The sequence below is a fragment of the Scophthalmus maximus genome, chromosome 8, assembly GCF_022379125.1.
Source record: "Scophthalmus maximus strain ysfricsl-2021 chromosome 8, ASM2237912v1, whole genome shotgun sequence".
Taxonomy (NCBI): domain Eukaryota; kingdom Metazoa; phylum Chordata; class Actinopteri; order Pleuronectiformes; family Scophthalmidae; genus Scophthalmus; species Scophthalmus maximus.
This window is the reverse complement of record NC_061522.1, coordinates 11,659,893-11,675,000: the sequence shown is the minus strand read 5'-3', so window position 1 is coordinate 11,675,000 and position 15,108 is coordinate 11,659,893. Positions and strand designations below refer to the sequence as shown.

At 43.9% G+C, this 15,108-nt stretch overlaps 1 protein-coding gene across 5 annotated transcripts in view; it reads right to left on the bottom strand.

The window, feature by feature from the left end:
- Window positions 1–15,108, bottom strand: part of pax5 (paired box 5) — a 52,796-nt gene that overhangs the window by 13,902 nt on the left and 23,786 nt on the right. For 3 of the 5 annotated variants that reach the window (XM_035638601.2, XM_035638605.2, XM_035638602.2), the window contains exons 6-7: window positions 8,436–8,620; window positions 1,648–1,780 (exon numbers count right to left, since the gene is read on the bottom strand). In XM_035638601.2, the coding sequence (XP_035494494.1) occupies window positions 1,648–1,780; window positions 8,436–8,620 (318 nt within the window). The remainder of the gene's footprint in view (window positions 1–1,647; window positions 1,781–8,435; window positions 8,621–15,108) is intronic. The other 2 variants (XM_035638603.2, XM_035638604.2) reach the window with 1 other exon arrangement.

The following is a 15,108-nucleotide window of genomic DNA, read 5'->3' as shown; positions in this document are numbered from 1 at the left end:
AGCCCAACTTAGAGGGGGCAGACAGGGCCAGATCCTCTGAGGTGTATGCGTGTGTGTGTGTGTATGTGTGTGGGGGTGGGAGGCATGCGAGTGTGTTTTGCTGTGCCTGTGGAAGCAGTGTATTTGTGCATATTTATGCCCGTTGTGTTGCTGTAGCTGTTCTCCACAGCTTTGTCGTAGAGGTCAACAAACAAGTACAAGTGTCCTCCGTGCTCACTTGCAGCTACAGATGAACACACATCCTCCGACTCTCTTTCTCCCTCACTGTCTCCCCATCTAACTCTTCCCAATCAAACTGCCATCAGAGCAACACATGTCAAACCAGGAGGGATCAGGGGCGTACAGTGTGTCTCTTTGTTTGTTCGACCCTCGCATAGATTCCTTGAACTTCACAGGAAAAGGAAAATTCCCTTAAGATGTGGAAAAACCTCAGAAAGGAAGATGGAGAATGTGGATTAAATGTGAATCGTCAGCGTGTGTCCAGAGTATCAACACTTCAAGGATGCAATTGCGTTGCATCAAACACACACAGAGTTCTGATCCCCTAGAGGGAGCTCTGCTCTGAGGGGAAAGACAGGCAATGAAATGCATGCATAATATTTAGAACGAGAGTGGGAATACGAACGTGTGTGTGTTTGCATGCATAAGCAGAAATGGAAATTTTATCTCTCTCTCTTTTTCTCTCACTTGCTCTCTCTCTCTGTGTCTCGGCGCAAGCAGGTAATATTCTTCGGAGGTTTCAGGGGGCTAAACAAATAAAAAAAGAGCCAATTCCCAGATATCCCCAAATTCCCAGCTCTATGATTCCCCTCATTACAGATAGGAATGTCGAAGCCTTGTCCAAGTGCTCCCTGGTCTACTCTTAATTAACCACTGCCTCTCCCAGCGCCCCTGAATGGAGACAGAGACGGAGAAGAGGCTCTCACTTCTCTTCGACGCCCCCACCTCTCCTGAGATCTACTGAGCTCTTTAAACAGGTTAGATCTACACTTAGAATCCGAGTGCCATCTTTCACTGCTCGTGTAGACTTTAGAAAAGCCTCTGGATTACAGCAAAAGGGGGTCATAAATGAATGGTTTTCAGAATTATGACTTGGCCTTGATTATGGAATTAGTCTAAAATATTTGTATTAAATTGTGATCGTCTCCATCTTTACCATCCAGCTTTTGTGCAAAAGGGGATTGTGATTTTGGAAAACCGCCCAACATCGTGACGGTTCATCTCTTCATGTCTAGTTTAATGGGAAATTACTAAAATGATGACCGTTTGAATGCTGCCATGTGCAAGTGAAAAAATAATAGGACTCTTCTGGTATCTTACCATCAGTCAAATGTAATCCCACTGGGCATGGAATTGACGTTGGCGACCAAGCTCCCACAGTTTGAAGAAACGAGCTCAAAGGGCACACTAGAATTGTTCGGTTCGACACAATATTATATGCACATCCCAGCACTGAAGAGATGCTCCCAGAAACGATTTATTGAATTCAACCACATCTGATTTGCCTGATGATGTCATATTGAAACAGAGTTCTTTTGGGGGGGGAGTAGAGCTGTTAAGTTTGTGTATGCCTTTTATGTATATTGGTAAAATTATAATTACTCTCATCCTGCAGGAGTAAAGATATTTGATGGTCAGTTTTCTTACCTGGAACAAGTGAATAGGACTGTGGACCGGAGACACTGGCTCCTAACTCTGCCCCTGCACCAGGATTGGCCAAACTGTTCTTCATCTCGTCCAGTCCGCCTGCTAGCGAGGCCATGGCCGAATAATCTGACGTCTGGGCGAAGATAGGGAGTGGAGAAAGAACTTCGATAAGTCAGAGCAACAAAGAAAATCATGATAATTCTGATATAACATGAATATATAATAGTGCAATGATTCTGACAAGTTTTCTCATTGCAGAGAGGAAAGTGAAGAAGCGTCAGTAAGAACACACACACACACAGAGGAGCGTGTGCGCACACGCACAGAAACACCTACAGCTGAGAGTGTATTGATCTGTTTACAAAGACAGGGATTTACTGTACAACCAAGTCCAACAGTCTATAACCACAAGTTCAGCCTCCTCTGTCTCTTCATCTCTAACACACACACACACACACACACACACACACACACACACACACACACACACACACAAACAAACACTGTGGCATCCATAGGCCGCGGCTAACACAAAGCCTCTTGTCTCCCCAGATACCAACAACAATAAGAACTGTGATCATCTCAGAACACGCACACACTGACTCCCAATGCCCTTAACACACACACACACACACACACACACACACGCACTACAGAAGTTTAACACCATATAGAGAAGAGAGGACTCTTTTTGTTTACAGTGCAAACTCTCATGAGATGCTTTAAAAAAGAATTTGATAGTGACCTTGAAGTCTAAGTTAAAAATGTCAAAAAGAAATATACATCACAATTACCTTAACTGCCTGGAATGGATATTCATTTTACCCATATGATAATCAGATAATTTGTTGCAACCCCTGTTCCAAAAATTAAAACAACCACACAAGTCTACACATTGTCCTTGCAAAATAATATTTCTGAAAAATCAACGGATAAACCCCAACAATGCAGACAGTATCTTTTCCACTGTATATCAACCTGGTAAAAGCTTGTTCTCTCACTACATGCAGACAGATAGATGGATGGAAACTGCCCCCTCACCTGTGTCTGACCCCAGCTCACAGTCATGACCCATCCATCCTAGTGTGTGTGTGTGTGTGTGTGTGTGTGTGTGTGTGTGTGTGTGTGTGTGTGTGTGTGTGTGTGTGTGTGTGTGTGTGTGTGTGTGTGTGTGTGTGTGTGTGTGTGTGTGTGTGTGTGTGTGTGTGTGTGTGTGTGTGTGTGTGTGTGTGTGTGTGTGGGGAGATAATTGAAAGTGATGGTATTGACCCTGATGACCAACAATAGATTGGAAGGAGCTCCACTGACAAACAGTTACTGGTTCAGTCAGTGAAGAGGGACGACGGTGGAGTTTTGGCTGTGCATGTGCGAAACACCCTCATCTACATTGATGACATTTATGTCATTTCTTGGCAGGGTTAGTTGAGTGGATGGATCATAGATTGCTCCTATTGTATATATATATTCAGAAATAGTTTACTTGCTTTGAACAAACATAATTATGGATCAATATGGCTCACTTGATTATTAATATTTATTACTTAATTATTTAGCTACTAGTGTTCTGTATTCCTCTTTGTGTCTGATTTGTGCACACAAATTAGTAGTGTATTTCTCAAATTCTCACTTTCGTGTGTGCGCGCGCGTTCGTGTGTGTGTGTGTGTGTGTGTGTGTGTGTGTGTGTACACACTAATGACAGCAATCCGAATTTCCTTTAGGTGATGAGGTGAGTGTTTTGCACTGACCCTTTTAAATAGCGCTGCATTAATGTGTGTGTGTGTGTGTGTGTGTGTGTGTGTGTGTGTGTGTGTGTGTGTGTGTGTGTGTGTGTGTGTGTGTGTGTGTGTGTGTGTGTGTGTGTGTGTGTGTGTGTGTGTGTGTGTGTGTGTGTGTGTGTGTGTGTGTCTGTGTCTGTGTCTGTGTGTGTGTGTGTGTGTGTGTGTGCGTGCGTGTGTGTGTGTGTGTGGAGTTGTAAGTGTAGGCGTGTGTTTGTGCTCACTGACCTCTTAAACACCCCTGTGCTCGTCAACACACAACACAACCACTGGACTGTGACCTGCCAAATAAGAGCTTACCCTGTACGCTACGTACATCTCTCGCTCCCTCTCCCTCTCTCTCTCTCTCTCTTTAGGCTTCAGAAACATTTTTAAGCCCTCTTTTCTCTCTTAATACCCCCCTCACACATCACACCTGTAGTTTTTTTTTCACCCGATGATACAAGCTATCCCAGCCCCCCCCTCTCTTGGCTGCTCTGTCTTATTATAATGGTGTCTAATGTGTCCATGTATCCATGTAGATGGGGGCCAGGCAGTTGCAGCAGCAGAGAAGACGGGGTCTGCCGTGGTAATTGGCCATGATGAAGTTTGGCCAGTGGGGTGACAGGCCCGCTAAGGAAGATGGATCATTCTCATTCGCCCCCCTAAATGTTGTCAATTCCACCACTCATACGGCGCCATCAGCCCTCATCAAAGAGGAGGGACGCAGCTGCCGGGCCAAGGAGGGGTTGGGGTTTTGGGGGGTAGGTGATGGTTGTAGAGGTGGGGGAGTTGTAAGGGGCGAGAAAAGGTGTCAGGGGGAGTTGGACTTGGGGCAGGAAGGGAAGGAGGAAATGAGATTGGTCGATATAAATAACATCTGTAGAAGACGAGAGAGCGGGATTGACATGAATGAGAGAGATGGCTGGACTAGGACAGGAGGGAAGATGGGAGCTGTTGAAAGCATGCGTCCTTTATTCAAACTCTAACAAAATTATTAATTTCAATGAAGCAACTGTGCAAATGCATCGAGGGTCCCCTAAAATATCCTGCAAAAGAAATGTGACATGATGGCATGTCACCCACCAAACCACAGGGTTAGTAGATTTTTGTTTCCCGGTTATTATAAGATCTTCCTCATAGTTATAAATCTTTCTGCATTGTTTTTTTGTTTTTTTTATCAATCAAAACCAATGGATCTGTTACTCAAATTGGAGTTCCTGGACTGTATTTCATGCTCTCACTGGTGTCTCACCAATGAAAACCCTTGTGATTACTTTTTTAAAATGCAGAGTATTTTGGTCAGAACACAGTGCTGTGTCTGATATGACAAAGTAGATTAGCTTTAATCTACTATTGCAGATCTGTATGGAAGTCAGGATTGCACGATTTCAGTAAATTTGCATGTCATTGATAATCAAATCTGCTCTTTGCCTGGTCAGAAATCTGCATACAAAGTGAACAGGATCTGCAAAAAATAATCAAAAATAACAATAAGATATATGTTAAATGGATATAGAACCTAAAAATTTTACATTTACTATATATTCCAAATATTTAGATTATCATAATCGGCTCCCATAAACATTCCTTTCCAGTGTCTAATAACAACAAAGCTACACACTACTCATGGAAAGGGACTAACCTGAATTGTGCTGTCCTTTACAGCAGTTTCACACACACACACACACACACACACACACACACACAAAAAAAACCACACACACACAGAGCTTAGTCTACTGTCTCAGATATGGGAAGGTAATGGTTTACCTGTTATTGACACATCAATAACAGATGAGCCTTAATCGGCCCTCTGACACACACACACACACACACACACACACACACACACACACACACACACACACACACACACACACACACACACACACACACACACACACACACACACAGACGGGCCCTGTTGGCTTGCACATTTGCATAATAGTATTTCCCCTTTTTCTCCATTCCCCAAATAGCTCCCAATTTCTCCAGCTCCCACTCCCTCTCAGTCTCTTCACATTGTCTCCTGTACTCGTGATGGGAAAGGCTTGAACATAAACAAATACAATTCCCTCAGAGGCCCACGAACTGAGACAAAGATTGTGAGGAAGGAATTCATCTGCGCTCAAACTAAGTGTGGCCAAAGTGGGGGAGGACAGTCCTTTCCAAAATGAACCGGACGTCAGCTCTGTAAGAGCCAGTTACAGTTCATAATGATTCGATGAGAGATTTTTCAAACATTTCTAGTTTATTAATGATTTACTGATATTCATTTTTAAATCAAATGTTACAGTATTGTTGATTACTGGCTCTTTTATTGTCTCTGGGTAGTGAAGAGAGTATTGATAGTTTATATTTTTCTTACTGTCAACAGATCTCATGATGAAAGCAAAATGAAATGATCCGACTTGTATTGTCTGTGCAGCCAAAGCCTGACAGTGAAGTTCGACATGAACACGGAGCAAACTTTAGGGATGCCTTGAAGAAGTCAATGGAAAAGCCTTGAGTGGACACAAGCAAAAGCTTTGTGACTCCATCCTTCAGAGGAGGACATCTTTGACCTCTCTTCTTCTTCCTAGGCTTCATCAATGGGGAGAATGACATTATCTCTGTGAAGCCAGGCTCGTTGGTACTGGGGTGGGCATTTGGACCCGGGGCAGCAAGGATGGGTGGGGGCTCTGTCAGCGCTGCTGATTTATCACCTGGGTAATAGGAAGTGATTGAAGGGAAATTCAAATGAACTGTCTCTGACAGGCACACATGCAGACACACACATGAGCACGCACGCACAAATTAATAGTGGGGCTTAATAGACTACAGGGAGAAAGGGAACAAGAGCACGAGAGGGAGATGAGATAAAAGGATTGCTTGCTTTGGATGAAAGAAAAAGAAAGACTTACAGGATAAAGGAGCAACTACTGCTGACTGATAAAATAAGATTTTCTCATAAGGAAGATGAACAATTCTATTTCTTATCTCTTCGGGTGGAATGAAGGAGAAATAATAATGAATGAGGCGGGTGTTTTAGTGCAAGAACGATAATGAGGAGCTTGACATAACTGCTGAAATTGAAGTATATTAGTGTAGCATTATAATATACTGTTGGCACATGATATTGAGCCACTTGCACTTCTGCTTTTCTCTCTCTTTCGCAAAACACACACACACCCTATTTCACACTCCATCTAAGGCACCGCCACACACTGCAACAGCAGGGCCAAGTCTACCTGGCATATTTCAGGAATGTCAGTCACAACACGGCGTGACCCTCCTTGACCATCACGCCACCAACACCTCCTCACACACACACACAAACGCACAGACACACAACCCTCAGTCAGCCCACATACCAAAGAGGCTGAGCGGTAGCTGTCAGTGTTAAGGGTACGACTGTCAATCATTCCCTCTGGGAAATGCAGACTGGGAAAAGGGGGGGCGATGGTTGATTAGACAGGATGAGAGAAAGGAGCAGAGGTAGTGTGCAAGTGTGTGTGTGTGTTTGCATCTCTTTGTAATGCAGTTCCTAAAGCCAGTTTGACCCCAGTGCGACCCAGAGTTTAAAGCCCCTATCCCCGACCCTGACCCTAGTGGCCTGACCGGGCTCAGGGAGGACTGTGACCTATGAATCATGGGTATTATAGTCTCAAGTCGTAGTCTATAGAGCTACTACAGCCAATCCCCATCGACCTCTCGCCCTGTACCACTCTACTCTTCATGTCGGTCAGAGGGAAGTGAATGGGCTAAAAAGTTAAACTCTGCCCTGCAGGTCTAAGGCTGTAGCCTTTCTGCAGTTCCATTTACTACAGCGCCACCATCGTGTGTTGTCTTGCCCTTGACATTGACCAAATAAACAAACTAAAAAGTCTATGGAAACAAGAAGTGTCATTTTGAAATTTGCTTGCAAAACATTTCCTTGATATTGCCCAGAAGGCTGCAGACTAAAAGAGATTCGAGGAAAGGATAGAGCAAATACAAATCCAGGCTTGTTTTCTTTTGATGTGCGGTGGAATTTTTACAGCTTTCTATTCCACTCAGATTTATATAAATTTACTGCTGGGAGAGGGCGGGAAGTCAATTTAGATGCAACGTGAAGACACACAGACACGCCGTTTCTCGCTCTTGTCCCCCCCCATCTTTTTTCTCCCACAGTCAAACAGCGCACACATATGAAGCACATTCCCAAGATGCATCAGCATGTGGACAGCTCCGTCGGTGTCCCCGAGCAGCAGGAAGTGAGGTCATAATGGGAGCCAGGTCAATATGCTCATTAACCCCTGAAGTGTGTCTAGATTATAGGAACATCAATAGGCCAGGCCTGACTGGGTCTCAGTTGCAGCCATTGCATTGTCTATCAGAGCACAGACACACACACACAGCTGCCTGTCAGGCAAAAAACAGAAAACACGACTTGATGCGGATGTTCTCAGATCACTCAGCGAACAAGAGATATGAAAGACACATACAAACAATCTGTTAGGATGAATGCACCGGTCACATTTTGCCTTATCAAGTGTAATAATGCGTTATCAAATTGTAATGTTGTGCACTGTGACTACTTTCATCAAGACTGACGTGGCATGGCAAGGCATAGCAGGCAGGACAGGCTTTTAGCTAAAGCAGAGATTTCAAATATATATATAAAAAAACACTAATGTTCACTTGCAAATATGATAGATAGTTTGCAGTTTAAATTAATTTTCTATCCTTCATTGCCTTTTTTTATATAATTATAGTATGAAATTGGTTGAGGTCAACATAACGTAGTGCAGCAGAGGTAGAAAAGTGGAAGCGTGCTCAGCTGAAAGCTTCAGCAGTGCTGTGTCTGTTGGCCAACGAGGTGGCAAGGCTTCAGTTCATGGTGGCCACTACTGGCTGCCCCTCGAACGCCACTCTGCTTCTGTTTGACCTCTGTAGGTTTTTCATGGACAGATTTCTTCTTTTCACTGGAACACCCTACAGTCTTTTGACCCTTGACCTGTTCCCAAACTCAGCCTCAGCCAAGAGCCTGCATGATGCCCCGCCCTTACCTTGCCAGAGTCAGGGCTCACATAGAGGTCAGAGCTGGATTGGCTTGGACAGGATGGCTGTCTGTCAAACAGGCGGTCCAATACCTCGATCTGCTGCGGTGAGAACAGCTCCCCTCTCATCTGCTTCCTGAGGAAGTCCCGCCCACTGTGGCCATGCCCGTTGGCCAGCGGCGACTCCTGCAAACCTACACGCAGAAGACAGGAGAAAGAGGTGAGGTTAAAGGGGTTGTGAATGAATGATGTTTAAGTGAGGAGTAAGAGCATGAAAGGAGAAACAGAGGAGGTTTAAAGAGGACAATAAATTAGGAGTTTGTGTACGGCAGAAGAAGAAACCGGATATGGGCAGTGATAGAGGGATGAAGGGAGGAGTAAAGGCGTGGGTTGATAAAATAAATTACAGAAGAAAATGGGGAGAAAGAAGTCAGAGTGAAGTATAGGCTAAGATGAACTCCAGTGAGCTGATTTAGCACCTAAAGACTTCATAGATTGTGGCGACTCAGAGAAAATGCTATACAAATGCACTCTATTACCAAGCACACGCTGTCTCTCCTTCTTGATCTCTCAGAAGTATACTCTCGCCTCTCACATATACGCACTTCTCCGTCGCTCTTGTCGTATCACCCATACACACACAGACACACAAATATATATTGCTGTGGTATCAGTATTATAGACCGTGAGCTCTCGTATCCTGCAGTTATTGCAAGGCTGAGGGACAGAACGAGACAATTATAAGAACTCTGAAGAGTCGCGGCCCACAAATGATTAGAAAAGAGGGAACGAGAGAAAAAGATAAAGAGAAAAAGGGGATGAGGGTGAAAATCCCAGCTATAGAGCCAATTCATTGCTCCAAACCGCTCCCGAGAGCCTATTTTAGTCTTGGGGGTCACTGTGTGTTTGGTGTGTGTGTGTATGTGTGTGATTCTGTGTCCAGCGGCAGGGGTTGTAATATGACGGAGAGGGGGAAGGGGTTTCAAATATATTTATTTATTTATTTTCCATTTGGGCTGACAGAAAGACTGGTCCTGAAGAAAGAAAACAAAGAATGATGTTGCAAGACACACAAAAAGAAAGAAAGAAAGAAAGAAAGGGCTTTTTGAGTATTTGTAAAATGTCACCATGAATCCATTCATTCCTCATTTATTTTCGTAGCTTTGGCAGGCATTCTTTTGGTTATGACATCATTGTACTCTATAATTTACTGTTATTGCTGAGATCTGGAAACATGTTGTTATTGCTGAGTAGTGCAGCTTGTATCCCAACAAATTATCTTCATATTGGACAATTTCTGATCCCACGGTCCACGTTAAATTCTAACGAACAATGCCAAACTTTGCCTGTTCATTTTGGGGGGTGGTTGGAGATGAGATAAATTTACCATTACTACATTTATTTACATTTGACTTTTGATAATACGTAGACAAAATCTTTCCTTGACCTAATTGTTCTTCCTCATGTACACCTAGCAACTACATTGCCCACAATGCAACCTGACAGCCAACAGTTCGGTCAGAGGTTCTCATGATTCTTAGCAGCTAATGTAGCCTCTGACCTCAAGTGGAGATGAAGAGCTACAAAGGTCTGGCAAACTCACTTCCTTCTAACTCCATACCATCATGAGTTTTTTTCTTTTTCAAACTTGTAGACTTCAGACACATCAGACACTGATGCAAACTCAGATAATAATTCTAACTGTAATACCTGTGAGTTATCCTTCAAACACTTTATATCATTATCCATCATTCCACAACAGAAATTGATCGCAAACTGCACTTTTCTAATTTGAGTGGTCATCTCTTAAAAAGTGATGGCACTTTATTTCAAAGGTTTTAAGTAAACCTCGAATCATTAGACACGCATCTGCTAGAGAGGAAGAAAACACACACTCTCACACAAACACACACACACACATACACACTGTGCAACATACTTCACAAAACCTCCCCATCGCTTCTCTGTACACAAAACCTCTTTCACCCACTCTCTTACAAACACACTGCTTGATCATAATCTCAATTCACTTCTATAGCCACACACACACTCATATACAGATGCTGGGAGCAGTGTGAGTGCATGGTCCAGGTCTCTGGTGACAGACCAATCAGGGGGGAGATAAAGCCAGTATGATGCTTTAGCCTGGTAACCCACGGCGACCCATTTAATCCCACTGGCCAGTCCCCATGATGGAATTCAATTGATCAATCATGTAGCTCTGATGGCACCATTTCAGCCAGCTTATTGCTTTCTGCTTTCTCTCTGTCGCTTACTCATACACACACACACACACACACACACACACACACACACACACACACACTGACCGACCCAAGCCGACAGAGTGCCCACAAAGAAACAGAGAAAGACACAGAGACAAGGAGAAGACAGTAATCAAGCAGTAAGAACAAAGCTTTTACAAATATTATTGATAACTAATATTGTTGTGTGTGTGTGTGTGTGTGTGTGTTTTTACATGTGTGTCGTGGTGTGGATGTGGATGTGGGTGTGGGTGGGTGGGTAGGTAGCTTGATATCCGGATGGTCTCATTGTATCCATGGATGGGTAAAGAAACTCATTGCCGTGACGGGTTAAATCCTATTCACTGTCGGATACCCACGCACGCACGCACGCACACACACACACACACACACACACACACACACACACACACACACACACACACACACACACACACACACACACACACACACACACACACACACACACACACACACACACACACACACACTCACACACACTCACAGCTGCCTCTATCTCTGTGAGTCAGTCTCAGAAGGGAAGCGCTTCTCTTCCCTCTTTTTCAGAGCAGAACAAAACAAACAATGAGCCCTTATTGTTCTCTCCTTTCTGCCTTTTTCCTCTCTCTTCCGCCTTCTCTGTCTCTCTTTTGCTCACTCACTCTCTCTCCACCTCCTGGTTCTCTCTCTCTCTCTCTCTCTCTCTCTCTCTCTCTCACACACACTCTCAATCACAGTCTCCCGCCGACTCGGCCTGCCGATGCCATTTTCCAGCAACCCGGGAACAGCTGATCCAAACAACCAAATACCTCTGAATGTTAGATGGTTGTCATCTGTTTGTGAGTTTCAGTGCATGTTTCTCTTTCTGTGTGTGTGTGTGTGTGTGTGTGTGTGTGTGTGTGTGTGTGTGTGTGTGTGTGTGTGTGTGTGTGTGTGTGTGTGTGTGTGTGTGTGTGTGTGTGTGTGTGTGTGTGTGTGTGTGTGTGTGTGTGTGTGTGTGTGTGTGTGTGTGTGTGTGTGTGTGTGTGTGTGTGTGTGTGTGTGTTCTCCATCTCAACTCCAGAGATCAAAGTTTTCAGGGGAGGGAGACAGAGGAGCTCAGGGTGAAGGGCGGAGCTCCCCTCCCTCCTCTCCTCCATCCTCCATCCCTTGCTTGCGCCCAGCGTCTTTTATCTGGTAAGCTGCTGCATGTCACAGTGGATGCACAAGAGGGTGAGAGGTCAACGTGGCATTCTGGGTAAATGCCACTGACACTATTTCTTCTTTATGTGAAAGATGTTTTTTATACAACCACTACTGTGTGCACAAACCTTTTCACTCAAGTGTAAAGAAAAGGAACATTCCTTTCAATAACTGGCACCACTGGTTCTGCGTTCCATATCTATGTCGGACACACACACACACACACACACACACACACACACACACACACACACACACACAGCCGCTGTGTGTAAGAGAATAGGTTAAGATACAATAGTCCCCTTTTGGCCCCACAAGTCAAGTTCTTCCATTCACTCCCATTCATCTACATTCTGTCCCCGGTCGAACCCCCACTTCCCCTCTCTTTGGCGGGGGGCACAGGTCATCACAGGGCTTTACCCCCACACACTCCTGCTGCCAGTATACACACAAACCTCTTCCTGTGTTCCCATCACTTGCACAGCTGGCATTTCTACCCTTAAAAATTACAGCACAGATGAAAGGTTCCCTGCAGCATATCACGATACGATAACCTGAGACCAATATGTCTTCCCTTTCTCTTCATAAAAATACATACCAATGTTATTCTCCTGAAAGTCAAGGAAACACAATAAAACTTTTGTTGTCTGCAGGTCATCAGCACCACCTTTTTCCTTTTTAATTGTTTGCTTCTTACGTGGAAGGTCGTGATGTAAACCTTGTCTGATGCACATGAAACACACACGGTCTCATTACAATATGTGACATATTTAGCTGCACAGAAGAGACAGATATAACAACAAAGTCAACAAGAGAACTCTGTGTGATTGTTGAACTCGCATGTGTGATGTCTTTTTCCGTCTGCGTGTGAACACGTGCGTACAGTCAAGCAAATGGTTGTATGTGTGTGTGTGTGTGTGTGTGTGTGTGTGTGTGTGTGTGTGTGTGTGTGTGTGTGTGTGTGTGTGTGTGTGTGTGTGTGTGTGTGTGTGTGTGTGTGGCTGTGTGGGTGTGTTAAAATTGCATTATTGTGTGTTTGTGCATGTGTTTGTCTGTCCATGTCAGTGCATGCTGTTCCCCCTGTCGCCCCTTGCTGTGTGTGTGTGTCATTATCCAGCGGGGGCTGCTCTAATGGAAGCTGTGATTAGCAATGCTGTTAATTAGACCACAGAGCCAACCGTGCAGACCTCTGCCACAGAAACACTGCAGATAAAACACACGGGGCGAAAACGTGACGCGCGGCGACACAATGCTCAGATGATGCTCCCGGAATGCTCCAGTGAAACGTGAAGGGATGCAATGTTTTTCGATAGGAATTACGAAACACAAGGTCCACTCATAGTAAAACACAAATAGACCACACATGTAGCACGTGAGGAACAAAGTGAAGTAATAACGCTGCTAATTAGATTTTTTACTTTAACTACAGATCCGAACACAGAGTCTTTGCCACGGACATTTTAGTGCAATCTTAACAGTGAGGGACACTTTAGTGTAGATATATATTATACGTATTATTCTTGTCAGTGAAATTTGAAAAAGGTAGACCTCTGGTAGACCTTCACAGCAGATATTTTGACCTGATAAAGCAGGGAAAGCCAAGATGTAAAGAAGAACACTTCTTGTGAACACTTCCACAGAGCCATCATTAATGTTATTATTACACCAGCGCTTTTCCACCGTCTCAGTATGAAATCTGAGAAGTGCTGTCATCTAATACAAGAGTAGCTACTATGATGAAGTTTTCATCAAATTTAATTGAAATTTCAGAAAATCCCTCATAGCTGGTCCTCCCGTCAGGTGCCATTAAACCATTGCAGATGAGGTTGCAGTGAGAAGATGCCATTCAAAAACCTCCAACGAAGGAATACGTGGAAAAACATGACGGTAATATGATATTTATGTTTTTTTCATGTGTTCATTGTATTAGAGTAAAATGAGATTACAGTTACATTACAGTCTCTTCATTATCTGTTGTCTCTTCAGTGGACAGTGGACAGTCTCTTGCCTCATGTATATTGATAATCCAGTGCTTTTTGGTGCATTTTATCATTATGTAAAAACTAACCTTTTCACTTCATCAAAGAGTAAAAACCCCTTTGCAATATTCCGTTGATCAATTCTTTTTTTGTTGTTGAATTTATACGTCTTTTGTGAAAATTGAAAATGTGCATTTTGAAAAAGCACTATTTATCTCAGTCATAGGACAAAGGATGACTTAGAAACGTTTCCCACTGATGATGATGGACTGATGCCACTGCCAGTTTGTGGTGAACCTCATCTGAGCTAAAAGCTGAAAATGATTCAGGGTCAGAGACTGTTAGATGAATAGATAGATAGATGTATTATTTTATCAATGTACAACGACGTTAGTATAGCAATTGAGTTCACATAGGAAGGTTAACTTTTGTTGAACAATCTGACTCCACACAAGTTATCCGCTACCCTTGTGTGGAGAAAGGTCTCCGAAACAAACATCACACAATTCATATGTACCGTGTGTGTGTGTGTGTGTGTGTGTGTGTGTGTGTGTGTGTGTGTGTGTGTGTGTGTGTGTGTGTGTGTGTGTGTGTGTGTGTGTGTGTGTGTGTGTGTGTGTGTGTGTGTGTGTGTGTGTGTGTGTGTGTGTGTGTGTGTGTGTGTGTGTGTGTGTGTGTGTTTCAGAGTAGATGGTTAAGTGGGCTGTATCTGAGCATATCACAGCGCTCAAGGTGCACTAGGGATTCATCCAGGAACCTGCTGACGTGTTTTGGAAATTCATCAGCAGTGGGAAAAGGACCCCCTACTGTAGGTGTGTGTGTGTGTGTGTGTTTCTGTGTGAGAAAGAGAGCGAGAAATAGCCCCTGGTGGCGTTCTGTCACCCCCCCTCGCTCCGACATCTGGTCCTGTCTCATTTACCGCAGGAGACTGTCTGTGTGATGGCTTTTTAATGCCACTGACACACTCACAATCGTACACACACCCACGTTCTCAAACATATACATACAGACCCCCCCCCTTATGTGCACACACATTCAAAAGCTCCCACCCCTATTAACATGCATATAACATTGATCCAGTATGACAGTGTACTGTATATGATCGATAGTGCATGCATAATACTAACTTCGCAGGATGCTCTCCCGTGAAGCTCTGTTAGTTAATAACTAGGGATTTCTGAATGAAGATGTTTGACTTGCACCTGCATACACACACACATACACACATCTGTCATTGATCCTCATGTGCTGACTTCT